The sequence below is a fragment of the Poecilia formosa genome, unplaced genomic scaffold, assembly GCF_000485575.1.
Source record: "Poecilia formosa unplaced genomic scaffold, Poecilia_formosa-5.1.2 Scaffold158, whole genome shotgun sequence".
NCBI classification, from domain to species: Eukaryota; Metazoa; Chordata; class Actinopteri; order Cyprinodontiformes; family Poeciliidae; genus Poecilia; species Poecilia formosa.
Genome location: NW_006800097.1, coordinates 1,404,966 through 1,419,843, shown reverse-complemented (window position 1 = coordinate 1,419,843; position 14,878 = coordinate 1,404,966). Strand labels below are relative to the sequence as shown.

Below are 14,878 nucleotides of genomic sequence, written 5' to 3'. Positions count from 1 at the left end.
AGCCCCGCCCCTAAAAGTGCGCGCGCGCGCACACACACAAATACGCGCACAGCGTCTCCGTCAGAGGCTATAATACCAGACAGTAACACTAAATACAGTTGGTTGGCTTTTATTGCGTATGAGTGTAGCTTATACAATTAAGTTATAACTTAATTGCTTAATATATCATTTTTCAGTTGATTGGTTTCAGTCATGATTTTCTTTAGCTAGAAATCAAAAGACTTTTGGGGGAAAACATGTTATTCTCAAACTACAAATGTAGTTGTTCTGACCGCTAGAGGTCGCAAAGACAACCCTCAAGAACAACAGATCCTTGACTGTGGGGATTTTATTTTTTGCTAAAACTACTATTAAATTGTGACTAAATAATCAGAATATGTAAAAAAAAAAAAAAAAAAAAAAAAAAAAAAAAAGTAAATAGAGTTTATAATGCAAATACCGTTTAAAGCATTTACCCCAAACACTGACAGTTAACTGACCGTAACTTGAAATATGTAACCCAAGCATAATTATGGATGATAATCCAATGGGTTAAGTGTTAGCTATAGTTAAATGATTAATTCATTTAACTATTTACTAAAAATATTTCGTTTTTACCCCCAACCCTGCTTGGGTAAGACAGAATGGCCAAGGCATGGATGGATTTTCTTTTTAACAATTGCCAAAAATCTGTAGCTATGATTGACTAATGCATATAGTTCTAAAATAAACTATTATTTATCAAGATACTTTATTTTTCAGAGCCTGCACTTCCAAAGACAGAGCTGTCAGGAGGGAATGATCAACCAATCAGAGCCAGTCTTTGATTAAAGTGAGAGGTACTCCACTCCAATGACGAAAAATATATTTGATTTTTCTAAATTATGTCATTTAGACTTAAAAATGACAATTTTTAATATTTTTTTTCAGTTCTTTTAACACCGAGTTAAAAGAACTCAGTGTTTGTAGGCTGTTTGTCAGCTTAAAATTGAAGTGTATGATGTCATGTAAAAGCACTGCATGGTGATGGCTGAGGTCAACATTGTTTTACACTAAACCCAGGATCTGCAATGTGTTGACACAGCACAGCCGTTTCCTCCATGGCAGCTATTCCTCTCCTGGCTGCTTCTGTGTTTGTTTCTCTTTATTGATCTGAATGAAGTTGTTGGTTTGCAGCTCTCGACCCTCGGCCTTTTGCTCAGCCAAGTAAACTGTGAACAGGAACCAATTACAGTTAAATCATTACAGGAGCAGAAAGACTGGTCAGAAACTAAATCAGTGCAGCTAAAAAAATAAAAGCCCTTTTCTCATGCATCAGGTAATTCTCCTGCAGCTTAACCCAAGTGTGCTTGAGCTTAAGATCATAAAGGCTGAAAAAAGGTAAAGAGGATAATTCATGGTTCATCCACTTATGGGAAGTTGTCCTGCAACCACAACCGCAGACCATCACATCATCACCACCATGTGGACAAGGATACTTCTTTCCAATGCAATTTATTCTGTTCATCTTATTTTGATCAAACACACAGCTCTGCAAATCACAACATAGCCCATGAAAAAAAAAAAATCATTCAAACATTTCATTTCTCAATTTACTCACACATTGAGTTCTATGTTGAGAATCAAACAGCACATGATCTCATTCAGGTAATCAGTTTTTAACCTGAGAGTCTTTTTTTTTTTTAATTTCTCTCGCTAATGATTTGTTTTCTATAACTTGCGGATACTTTGTTTTAGCTTCAACAATAAAGAACCGAAATAAGAGAATTTTTGTACATTTCTTGACTGGAAAAAAAAGGAAGAAATAGCAGACTGACAGAAGCTACCAAGTTGTTGCAGGTGTGTTTGGTACACAAATGTGACCCTTGGGGGGGGGGGGGAAAAATTAAAAAAAAAAAACATCTGAGGATTATGGATATGTAATTATAAAAAACAAACTGTCATTCAGAGCACCATTTCAGCACAGTAAAGCAAAAACTTATGCTTCTAGAAATCTATTTGCACTAAAATAACCTATTTGTACATCATATTGATCCCAGATTTGCTATTGGGATCAGAATGATTCAAAACATGGTTTCTGGCAATGCACAAAAAAGTAAATCTGCATTGAAAATCACCAACATTTACATCATAGGACACAAAGCTTGCAGCATTAATAGGTCAGCATCATACACACCGATCAGTTGCAATATTACAGCTTTTCACAAAATGGGCAATTATAGGTCAGACGTATAAAGTATGTGATCTGGTATTTGAAATCAACAGATGATGTATATTCACTCCTAAACTTGGTTGAAGCTGAATAAGGAGGAAAGCTACTTTCAGTTTAGGCCATCACCTCACGTCCAGCACAAAAACATGCTTTTGAAAAACAACATTTTCCAAAGGTGACTTTTTTTTTTTTTTAAATTAACTCATTATAACAAATTAGCATTATAAACCATCAAGCTATAGGTAATTGCTTTTCAAGTATAAAAACTTGGGGTTAAACAACTGAATAAAAATATATCAAATTAAAAAGTAAAAACTTAAAATAATGTCACTGCAGAGCACGGTCTAATTTTTTGTAAGAAATGTTTGACTAAATAGCAAATTATATCCAATTTTAAAAGATTTTCTTTTTATTAACATGAAAAGTGATTTTTTTTTTGCAATGTGATATTTTTTTCTTTAATTTCATTACAGATTTTTAAGATGCATCGGTTTAGCCAACACAATTTCGCTACATTTGTATAACAACCCTGCAAAAACAACAACAACAACAAAAAGTGCTAAGAGTCAAACCTGCAATGAGTGGTTTGGGACAGTACAACCTAAATATTCCTTTATAATCCCAGAATCAGAGCTAATTGAATTTGCTCAGAGTCAGTTCAGCCTCAGACCAAAGTTTGGTTTAAAAACACCCAGATATTTAGTTTTGATCAAGGCTGTACATATACAACCAACCCTCAAGCTTTTAATTCACTGTGTCTTCATTAATAGCTACCATAATCTTTCACTGATGCTGAAGAAATTTAAATTTGTGTTTTTAACTGTATTTACTGCTTTATGGAAATTTCCAGAAATCCCACATGGATATTTTAAATTTCTTTTTTTTTTTATTCCTTTATTTAACCACGCAAAACCCTATTGAGATCCATATCTCAATCTCAAGAGAGATCTGGGCAGTAATCTGCAATAATAAATTATTTTAACCTAAAAATAAATATAAATAGAATTTTTTTTTTTCATATGTAAGTGACATGTGCTAACTACATTCTTCTGTGCCTTATTACCCTTCTGTTTAATACTGGTGCTAAAAAGCTTTTTTACAGACTGTGCAAATAACAGGCTCCCACACTAAATAATCATATTATTGTGCAAAATAATGCGCATCCCTAACGTCTTACAGATTCACCTTCATTTGTCACTTTGCAGCATTTTTTAATGTAATTATAGTAAGTCACCACATGAGGGCAGCAGTTTACAGACCAGTGGATGTCTTTTCTCCCTATGATGGTGAACATGACTCAGTCGCTTCTGAAAGACGGTGGAGAAATTTTCTTTTTGCTTTAGACAGAAAACAGAACTGTCAGCTTTTGTTGTCCTTTGGCTGATTTTTCTGGCTATGGGGTTAAAAGAACTCAGTGTTTGTAGGCTGTTTTTAGAAATCCCAGATATGTTGTTTTACTTTTAAAACTTTAGAAATCTCAACAAAAATCCTAGAATGTGGGGAAAATGTGTTTTCTTTATGTCAGTTGTCCTAAAACACTAGAGGAAGAATTAGCAGAATGGGATTGAGTGTCAGGGTTTTCTCCAGTTCATCGGTGGGATTCCAGCATTTATGTTGCAAAAGGGATTGCTGCTCTCAGAGTTAGCAGGTAGAGTCGGATTATTCTTCTCCTCCTTTTCAGAGTCATCAGCTGTTGGTATGATGAGCGGGGTGGATCTTCTATGATGAAACACAAAGGGACAAGTTTTATGTCAACATGCTGGAGACCGCTGCAGCATGTAGATACAACTAATGCTCCGTTCCAGGTGCCTCGGACGTCAGATCCGAGGTGACAACATTTTAAACATTGTTTGCAGTACCTCTTACAATCATTAATTATGCTTTTTTCTACAAGCATTTAATTTGAATTCAGTTTTATTTTAAGTTTGTATTTGAAATAATTTCATCCGTCAAAGACGCCCTTTAAAAATCGATTGGCAGTTCTAACACTGATCTGCTGAACTCCTAATTTAGCCACGTTCTTTGAAAATTCTGACTTTTACAGCACACAATATAAATGAAATGAAAATGACATCATCTTAATAGCCATTTTGTTATGTCCCATCGAGTGAGGTTGATCTCCTGTGGTCTACCTGTCTCCGCTCTGTGTGATGAGTCTCCTGCAGGTCTCCATCTGGACGTCCAGCCCTCTCTTCATGGAGCACATCTCCATGTACTCGTGCAGGTGTCGGTTCATGTCGCTCTTAGCTGTGGCCAGTTCCAGCTGTGAAGGACCCCAAACATGTTAAAAATCACAGAGTGGGTCTATTCACATTAACAGAAGCTTTATAGACCACAGAAGTAGAATCGCCAAGACGTCTCACCTCTATTTGGTCAATTGTGTCCTGATATTCTTTGTCTCTGGATTTGAACATGGACTCCGTGTCTTTAATCACTTTCTCAATCGACTCGTCCTGCTGAAAAAAACAAACAAATGTGTTGTGAAGCCTTAGAAAATGATCACAAAGTATTTTGTCATTGTGATTAAGAACAGTGACAAAATAAATCGTTTGATTTATTGTCTCCTAAGCTCTGCTACATTGAGGTAGCAGAGCTTAGGAGATTTTTTTTTAGTATTTTACAAAAATCTGTGTAAAGTCATTGATTGATCACACCATAAATTCTCTAAAAATATCAAGAACCTCAACCAACGATCATCTCTAAAATCAAAACCAAACAAATACAAGTTCTGATGTACTGCATGTCATGTAATGTAATTTATAACAATATAATAATAAAAGACACTATATATGCTTGCAGGTTTGAACAATAGAGACAGAGTGCTTTGAACACTAATCTCTTGAAGTTTCCTTTCTGGCATTTCATTAAGCAGGTCAATGGCTACTTCTGGGGGCTTATCTCAATTAACAGATTACTGGTCACCTACAAAGACATGTCACAGACGTCACCAGACTGAAGATGCACTAAGTTACATGAAGACATCGTGCTGAAAATAGCTTATGGACACAGGACATCTCAGTGAGACGAGGTGAAAATGCCTACAGGAGGAAATCCTATTCCTGAACATGGGGACAAAATATCTGGAATGAGTGATGACAGTAAAGACCAGAAACCATTTTCTAGTCATTTACAAGTTTCACCAAATAAAATGACACTTTTTTTTTTTTTTTGATTTAGAAGGAGTGAAGCCTACTTTCAATCCTAAAAACGGTCGTAAACTACAGTTCCCCAAACCTTTATGGTTTGACACCTGCCTATTTAGTGCAGGTGTCAAACTTGAGGTCCGCGGGCCAAATCCAGCCCCCATAACTGTGCTTCTCCACAACGGCGATTTAAAGTTGCTGTGTGGCCCTCTAGGATCTAGAGGACCATAAAAATTGAACTTTGAGGTAGCAGTTGTGTGCTTAAATATTAATCAGTTTTCATTTGCACCCAAGTGTTTTGTATTCATTTGTTTGCTGTATTGAACATTTTCAGAGGTGTGCAGAAGCTTCACACATTTCTAACTTCTGATTTATTTGAGAATACTGTAGTCTAAAAGTTTAAAATACAAGTAAGAAATGTAACGTGTGTGTGTACCTCTCCCTGTGTTTCAACTCCCAGTGTGTATCCAGAAAAATCTTCCCACAGCAGAAGCGTCTCATCCGTCTCCTCCCAGGCCAGACTGTCGCAGTCATCTTCAAACTCACACTCCCTCCTCCAGTACAGATGCAATCATGTCAGCCACATGGTGATTTACTGTTGCCATGTTCAGAGAAACGATACCTACAGGTGATTCAGCATCTTCTGCATCTGCTCGTTTATCAGACTGGCCGACGTGCTGCTGGACTCCTCGTCTCTGGCCCCTCCCCCCTCGCTCTCCGACACGCTCAGTTCGTCTCCGTCGCCGCTCTTCTGTGACTGCCCACTGGGCTTCCTGGTGCGGCGGCCAGTAGCGGATGGAGGAGTGGGTACCTGATGGGTGGAGGCGTGTAGATTTAGAGGTAAAGGTTTTTATTGGAGAACGGTTGCTGCAGACGTACCTGGAAGATGGGGATGACGTCTTCGCAGTTCCTCTGCTGGGCGACGTCACACAGGCGAGCCGTGATGTCGATGCGCCGGCAGATGTCCATGTCCACCTTCATGGCCTTTTCTTGAATTTTGCTCTCCAGATCAGACAGGTCCTTAAGAAAACAGGTCAAAACAAAATTCTGTTGACACAGCTTAGAAGTTCATTCATTTTCTTCCCTACTGCAGCACTACTAAGAAGATCTTGATAAACTGATGTCTTCCCATTTATTTTTCCCACTTTTAATTCTGTCTAGTAGTTTATTCCAGTCCGTGTATTCTTATCAAAAATGTTTTAGACTTACATTGCTAACAAGTCCTTTGAAAAGAACAAGCTCTGCCTTGAGCTGCTTCACCCTGAGAGCCAGCTCATCCTGGCACACTTCACTCTCCTGCAGGTCCTAAAAAAAAAAAACAAAACATAATGTAAGCAGTTCTGTAGATGGATGGGTGAATGTGACATGCAGCATTTTAAATGTTCGATAAGATTGTAAGACTACAAAAGAGCTTTAATGATGCAGGCTAATTACCCTCCATCATTCTTAAAGTCTTCACATTCAAACTAATCACTTCTGTGTTTTATTAAGGCTGTTCAGTGGTGAATTAAGGATTTTCCAAATTATTTGGGGCAATTAAGGAAAAGCGGAGACAACTTGCACTAAGGATTCTCACTTTTTACTTTCTTCTGAACCCAAAGAAATGCAAAGCTTAGTTGATCCAGTTTCAATGTGTAATGGAACCCCAGAGGGTCTTGTCAGAATAAAGCCATCATTCCCAAGAGATTTTTTTTTTTAACCATACCGAGTTGAAAACAAAAACATAATAGGATCCTGGTGCTATGAAAAGGTACACATTTTGTTTGTTATGTTTTGTCACGCTTTGTCTCAGATTAGTCATCAATTTTTAATATCAGACAAAGATAACCAGAGTAAACACAAAAAGCAGGTTTTGAAATCATACTGCAGCTGTGACTACAGTCCAGCAGCTAACCATCATCAGTGTGTGGATGGAAATGGCTGATTTCATGCAAGTCTGGTGTTTCATTTCATAAAAGAAAAAACTATCTATCCAAATCAACTGAGTTACAGGTACCGTAACTGATACCTGAACATAATAACTATAATCAAACTGTGATGATTGCATACCTCCTCAAGCTCAGCCACCCTCTCCTGCAGATCCATTCTGGCTGCATACTCTTCCTCCCATCTGTTAACACAAAGTTACAATTCTCAACAGGAAATTATAGAGAAACCAGCTCTGTATGATATTAAAACTTTGACACATTTTCAAGACATGAAACCATTTATCAACAGAAACACATTTGCCACGCAATATGAAAATTAAAAAAAACACACACACAAATTGAATACTTAGTACTTTTAATTGGAATATTCAGCGTTTTGTTAAATGGTTTAAGCTACAGAATGCTTCCTGAATTCAATCTAATTTTCAGCTGAGACAGCTGAAGAATTTTCCTCCAAAGCTTTGAGACAAAATCTATTCCTATTCAGCAAATGTTGCATGAGCAGGAAGTATTCAGTGTGGATGCTCCAGCGCTCAGTCTCCATGGAGAGAAGACAGAAATAAACAGAAACAGGCAGAAGTTACTGTGGGACCACATGCTCACATGATTTCTGCTGGATTTTCCCTCTGCAGGAAAACAGAAATATCACAGGATAGACATTATGGTGCCACATTAACAGGGTTACATTTGGACATTTATATGGACTGATCATTTAAAATGTCTGTGTGCAAATAATACTTCCTGTTGACCAAATAAAGATTTAGAATCATTCTGTAAGCCACATAAAAAAATAAAATAAAATAAAATCCATCTGATCTGATGCCATTTCTACATTTCACAGCATTTAGTCTAAGGTCATGCCACTGCAATAAAACAGACATTTTTCTATGTCTTACTGGAATCTCTTTTATAACCATTAGTCATAAACGTTGCACATCTTGACATTTAAATTTAAGGTGAACTTAATTTCCATTTGCATTAGGTACATTGTGCCTAAAATGCTACAAATGTGCTCTTGATCTCACTTTGTCTATATAAAATGGAAAATAATTGAAGAATTGATCAATAAAACTTTTGACAATAAAACAGTTTGAGAGTTTGGATGCTATAAATTATATGTAAATAGGGGAAAATAAATACATGTGGTCCTGTTTTGGCCCGATTTCATCAGAATCAGCTGCCTTTATAAAAACGCAAAAACAGCTAATAAAATAAAAACTACATTAGACTAATTATATTTTTCTTGTGTAAAATGGATTTTTTAATTGATGTCCAACAATAAAAGAGAATGTCACTTTGTCCATCTCACCAGTTTTGGATCTTAGCGACTCAGAGCTCATATGTTTCAGTTCACTGAAATGAAGAGACACACAGATATGGTTGCTGGAAAGCAGCAGGCAGAGGAGGTAGAGGAGGAGCACCGATGTCCTTGTGGCTTATGCTTTAAAGTCTCGACACGTTGCTCTGCGGGGACGTTGCTGATTGATGACCCTACAGACTCACATTTTATTCCAGAGCAGTGGGATAATTTGTGATGACGTCAAACTGCTGCCTAGTGTCTGACCTGGCTCCGACGTCCACAGCTGCAGAGGAGCTGAGAAGTTTTAAGAATGAAATCCGAGATCTGCTGCATTTTACTAAAGAGATTAGCAATCTGCTTCATTCCATTGCACTGACCTGGACTGAATTAAAATGGGTTTAACTGAAATATACTGGTCTGGTAAATCTGGACCGATTTCAGCTGTACAACGTGTAATAAAATGAACCAAATCAAATTCTTAATTTCCTTTGTAAATCAGTTTTGCTGCGCATTAGTATTAGAACTGAAATAAACCGTTAACTGAACTGACTGAATCACACTTAGTTGAACTTTACAGTATGCAACTGGATTTGGGTTGTTTGCTTTACTGTGTGTAATGCCTTAATGTAATTTTTGAGCACTGGTGTTATATGGATACACAGAGTTGTTTTTAAAAAGTAATTAAATATGTTGTAAGTGGATTATCATAGAATAACTAAATCAATTATTGCTGTAAGTCTGACAAAGATGAGGCAAGTTTATTTCTTTGGTTTCCTATAAAGAGTTAAAGCAAATATTTAGCTTAACGTTTTTGAAGGTTTTTTGTAGGGACAACAACCCTGGCACTGAGTTTGCACAGACGATAAGGATGTGAAGCTACAGTTTTGTAGGCTTAATGCTGCACTTTTTCATGGTCTGGTTTTCCTTGAATTTTTTTATGCACATTTATTCCCTGTCAATCAAAAAAGGTTGAAGAATAACATTTTGTAGGAATTCTCAAATTTTTTAATCAACTTCTTATGAGTTATTCATATGCATTTTAAATAAAGGATGGCATCAGTTAACTCACTACAACCTATAACATACCTTTCAAAATTATAATGACAATTCAGTTTGGAATAATGTCAAATCACATTTATAAAGCTTTTGGTTCTGATGTCAAAAAATTAGCTACAGACCAAAACATCACAGAATGATTGCTGGCAAAGAACAGACTCAGTGGCGCCAAGACCACTGATCTAAAAATCACTAGAGTTATAAATAAACAGAAATCCTCTCTGCTTTCATTGCTTGGTTTTCTACTTCAGCAAAATGGTGTACGAGTTTCCGTAACCCCTTAGGGCATCAATTACTGAAGGCAACGCTGACATCATCGCTGTCTCCATTAGTACAAACGGCACTTAAAGCAGTAGAAAACAGTAACAACAACAGCACCCTTCACTGTTTTTACCCATGTATTAAACGAAGGAGGAGCCGACAAGGACAGCAGGAAGTAATGTGAAAGATGGAAAGAAAGATCCACAGAGCTACTCTGGGAAGAGATGAAGAGCACAGCAAAGCTGGGGATGGAGAAATGTTGACAGATGAACACAGAGGAAGGAGGCAGAAAGGAAAACACAGAAAAGACATGGAGAAAAGAGAGGGAGATGGAAGACTGGTTACATCACTGGTGGTGGACAGTCTGCTGCTGCTGCATTGCAGGTAGCAAAACAGAAGTCAGCAGAGAGGAAGAAGAGGAGGACAGAAATGGAGGAAATGAAGGACATCATCTAATCATCTTATAATAAACTATTTGGTTGTTTTACCTGATCTTTTATTATTGCAGAAGAAGAAAATCAAGTGAGAAATTAAATAAGGAAATAAAAATATGTTTAAACTGAAGCTTAAAGTATTTGTCCCTTATTATGAGACAAATATATCTCCAAACAGTAGAAAAACTCTGCCTAAAATAAAGAGTTGGTTAGCAAGTATGAATCATGTCGACCCCTCAGGTCATTAGAGACCTGCTCACTCAGTGTTCCCACAGCCAGAACTAAAAGTGAGGCAGCATTTAGTTTTATGGAACCAACTCCCTAAAAACCTGAAGTGTGAAAAAACAGTTGACTCCTTCAAACCAGGACTGCAAACATTTTTGTTTAACAGATTTTGAATCAAAGAATACGACTAATAAGCTGTTCGTAGTATCTGTATTTTAACATATTCTTCCAATATGTACTTGTATGTTCATGCTTTGTCGTTTTCTCCCCCGGCCCCTCTTCATTTGATGTCTTGTAAAAATACGTTGGGTTGTCTTGTGTATAAATGCTATGCAAGTACACCTGCCTTGCATTCTCCAAGTTGTTACTAACTTTAATGTACTTATTGTAACATTATTTCTCTAACCAACAGGATCTGTAACAATCCCAGTTCACTGACCTCTGACAGCCAGAAAGCTTCTTAGACTTGAATTACAAAGGGAACTACCATGATATGGGACAAATACTTCATCACATCTGCTGACATGTCAATGGATAAAAGCTTTTGTGAAGATACACACTTGGGCTAGGAGTTGCTTTGCTTTACTCAGTCAAATCTGTCTTTGTAGCTAAATATTAGCTACTGCAATATATCCCTCTCTGGAAGTTAAACATCAATGACAACACAAAGTTTGAAATCAAAAGAATTAAGATTTCCAGGGAAACCTTCCCCAGAATGCCTTATAAAATCATTTACACTAAGAATGTTGCTTTCACTTTCAACTTTTATACAAATGAACAAAATATGACATGCAATATATATATATGTATATATATATCTATATACATATATATTCATACCCTCAAATATAGGGTATAAAATACCCTATAGTTTAACATTACATTATCTATGTAATGATAAACATTTATGACTAAAATTAGAAATTTCCTTTCATTAATGAATCCAATAAAAGTTTAGTTGCATGTTAGTTCAGTCAACTTGTGGTCTTGTTGCAGTGTGAAGAGAACACTGGCTGAATTATGAACGGGTCAATTTAGTAAAAGTTAACAGTCAAAAGACCTGTAGCTGAGAAAGTTCCCATTTTGGAGCAATAATTGTGGTTTGTAAATAGTTTCACCAGTTTAGCTGTCCGTACATTATTATTTATACGTCATTTATTTAGGGCAAATCTACACTGGAAAAGCAAACTTAACTTTAATTTAATTAAACTATCAAAATTGCAGTAATTTATTATTCACATAAGAATTTTTCATCATTTATGTTTTGAATTTTAATAGCTTTAATACACATATTTATGTCCTGCAAAAAAGTGAAAGTCCAATTATATATTAAGATCATTTTTGCCAATTTATCCTGTTACAAAGAAACAAATCAATAATTGTTGTAGGATTATGACATAAAATATTAATGAGGCACCAAGCATGGAGCACAAAAAAAAAAATAAATAAATAAAAATAATCTAAATTAAAGCATATCTTTGAGGCTTTGGCTGGAAAAATCAAGTTGATGTTATTACAGTGTTTTCCTTTACGATTTACATCAGATGACAGAAAATTATAAAATTAGAGATGACAGAAGATTTTTTTTGCCCACAAATTTTGAAAGGACCCATAAAACTTTTCAATCCAAGATTAACCTTTTCCCTGCCCACCACAGCTAAACTGTCCCATAAGTGGAAATGATGTCCTCAGGGTTAAGAAGCTCAGTTTCCTAAAATCTTTGATTTTAGCATTAATTGGTGCTGTAAAAGCTGAATACAAACTTGACACTAAACTTTCTCAACCACAAGATTTATGATAAACCTCAACTTTTAATAAGCTGTGTTTAAACAGATCATATGTGCCACACATGAATGAATCTGAGCAAATATCTATTTGAAAAGTAAATGTAAAATGTACTTAAAGCGTTGCAAAAAGCCCACCGAAATTACATTTTTAAACTAAAACTTTAAGTTTTGATTCATAACGGGTAGATTTTAATACCTTACTAAATTACTTTTATAGTGTGCTACACCCTTTATTCAAAGAACTTAGTTTAAACAACATTACTTTAGACATAAATTAATTCACTCCATTTCAACAACAAGGTTTAGTCCCTACCTCCTCTTGTACTCGTCCCGTTCCCTCTTCACCTTGGCCAGCACGTTGTACAGAGCTCTGATCTCAGGTGTGATGGTGTCGATCTGGACCCCGATGCCGTCAGGGTGCGTCCAGGAGACCCCGGGCCCCGTGACGCACGACTCCCTGCCGATGCCGAAGCGGCGGGTGTGGTTGAAGGACCAGATGGTTCCGGGGAGGAAGCGCGGCGGTGGAGGCAGGCTGTTGCTGGCGGCGTGCTTTTCGTTGATGTTGCTCAAGGTTTTGGTCGCGTCGTTCGGACTCGGAGCGGCACCGAGGGGGAAACCCAGTGAGGTGAGGTTGAAGTTTGAATCTGTGTTCAGGTGGTTTGAAAGGAGCGGAGGGGGGTTCAGGGTGGGAGAGAGGAGGCCGCCTGGCAGGTAGGCCGAATTACTGACATTATGGAGCGGGATGTAGTTCGGTCTGGACGGAATTGGTCCGATAAATCCAGTCTGGACCCCCGTGTCTTTGGTCAAGGGCTTATGAAGCCCCTCTCCGCCGCTGCTGTTCTCCACGGCCTGCTGCAGCTGCTTCTCCAACACTTTATTCCTGCGCTCCAGTTCGTGCACTTTGGCCAAAAAACAGCGGAATCGCAGGTTCAGAGTCTTTAGCACGCTGATATTGGAGCCCAGGTCGTTGCGCAGGGCCGTGGCCGCAGGGGGCGCCCGGTGGTAGTAGGCCAGACCCGACGACGGCGGCAGGACACCCAGGTCCAACCCTGACAAGCCATCCGGCCCGAATCCACCGCTGTCCCCCAGGATGTAGCCTGGCTCCGGGATGGCTGCATCCGCCTGGCCCATCATGTAGTGATGCTGCTGCGGAGCCAGGAAGCCGCTCTCCCCCAGGACAGGATTCATTCTCGAGTAGGAAAATCTGAAATGCTCAAAATCCGGCATGAACCCAGACTTCTGTGGATTCAACAAGCCAGGTAATTGATTAAAAACCCTTGATCCGAACCAGAATCAGAACCTGGAGGCCCCTTTATTCACTATTTTCTTTCCTGACTTGGCAAGATTTCATTCAGGAAGTGCAGCTGTGAAGTGAATCAGTTATGCATATTAGAAGGATGACGTGACCTCATTCGGCAGACAAAACGTCATAACAGAATACCAGTAAACACACAAATCTTAAGGCGCATTTTTTTTTTTTTTTTTAGAAGATATATGCAGGCGCTTCCAATACCAGGCGTCCATCTGCATCCTGCAGTCAAATTCAGTTTACTTTTACGCAGCACTAGAGGGACAAACGCAGCAGCGATGCGCACAAGCAAAGTGAATATTTACGCCTTTCAATAAAGCCAAACAAAGGATTTTCCGATCCCTAATAAAGATTCATCCTTACATACCTGGAAGGAGAGGACGGCTATTTCAGGCTCCAGTTAAGGAGGTGAAATCAGTGCAGAGCCGCTGTGCAGCGAAGCCCAGTCAGGAATAAACATCAGTGCATGACTGCGGCGGTGCTTTACCGTAATAACTGTAAAAGAAGGTCACCGAGCAGCTGAAGCTACCGTAAATCACATATTGAAGTTACTTGTGTGTGTTTTGCTTTTATGAACTACTGACATTTAAAAAAATATATTTTACTGGTAAAACTTGATGCGACTCCGGTTGACATTTACAACAAGCTTAACCAAGCAAAGATGCATTTTCCCATTCTGACTTTTAATGTCTCTTAAGCTCAACCACGCAAATATTCCGTATATAATGTTTCTTAAAATACCAAAGAGGAAGCAGATTCATTGCACTTAAAACGAAGGAACACATTCAGTGGAACGCAGGAATCTACACACTTCTGTTTAAAAGCAGAGATTTTGTGAAAAAGTTATTGGGGGGGGGAAAAAGCATTTCAAGAGATCACACATATAATCAACATTTTGCAGAAATTTAATATTCTTTTAAACTGAAATTTCAATGTAAAATTCACTACAATAGGTTTGTAGACTAGATGGTTCCAAATCTTTTAATTGTAACAAAAGTTACACGTTTAAAGTTTTGTTCAAGTATGCAGTAATGTTGGCTACACCAATAAATAAGTAGATTTAGATGAAGCCAGAGATGGTCAGGGAGTCAATTTGGATATTTCAAACATTTCACTATGCATATTGAAATAAACTTAAGCACAAAGAAAGGAACATATAAAATTGCATGATAAATTTGATTTTTTTTTTTTCGGTCCTTTTTCTAATCTTATTCAAAAAATGCTCGGGGGGGGGGGAGTGAACT

At 37.7% G+C, this 14,878-nt stretch overlaps 1 protein-coding gene across 2 annotated transcripts; it reads right to left on the bottom strand.

Annotated features, from left to right (window-relative positions):
* Positions 1-2,393: 2,393 nt before the first annotated feature.
* Positions 2,394-14,825, bottom strand: LOC103146448 (intermediate filament family orphan 1-like). Of its 2 annotated transcripts, none has more exons than XM_007564381.2 (10): positions 14,002-14,825; positions 12,639-13,689; positions 7,384-7,444; positions 6,544-6,639; positions 6,214-6,354; positions 5,961-6,145; positions 5,771-5,888; positions 4,555-4,647; positions 4,324-4,454; positions 2,394-3,910 (listed from the first exon to the last, which is right to left on the bottom strand). In XM_007564381.2, the coding sequence occupies exons 2-10, from the start codon at positions 13,550-13,552 to the stop codon at positions 3,763-3,765; spliced, it is 1,887 nt and encodes a 628-aa protein (XP_007564443.1). In that variant the 5' UTR covers positions 13,553-13,689; positions 14,002-14,825; the 3' UTR covers positions 2,394-3,762. The 2 variants fall into 2 exon arrangements, with proteins under 2 accessions (XP_007564443.1, XP_016533036.1); XM_016677550.1 differs by having other exon boundaries at positions 4,555-4,644.
* Positions 14,826-14,878: the final 53 nt, after the last annotated feature.

What these genes read in the sequence shown, in the direction of transcription:
- LOC103146448 (XM_007564381.2), bottom strand. Translation starts at nt 13,552, where the DNA reads ATGCCGGATTTTGAGCATTTCAGATTTTCCTACTCGAGAATGAATCCT. An exon ending in GAGTTGAAACACAGGGAGAG is followed by an intron (nt 4,648 to 5,770) that starts GTACACACACAC and finishes TGTTTTTTTCAG; the next exon opens with CAGGACGAGTCGATTGAGAA. An exon ending in ATCACACAGAGCGGAGACAG is followed by an intron (nt 3,911 to 4,323) that starts GTAGACCACAGG and finishes GTTTCATCATAG; the next exon opens with AAGATCCACCCCGCTCATCA.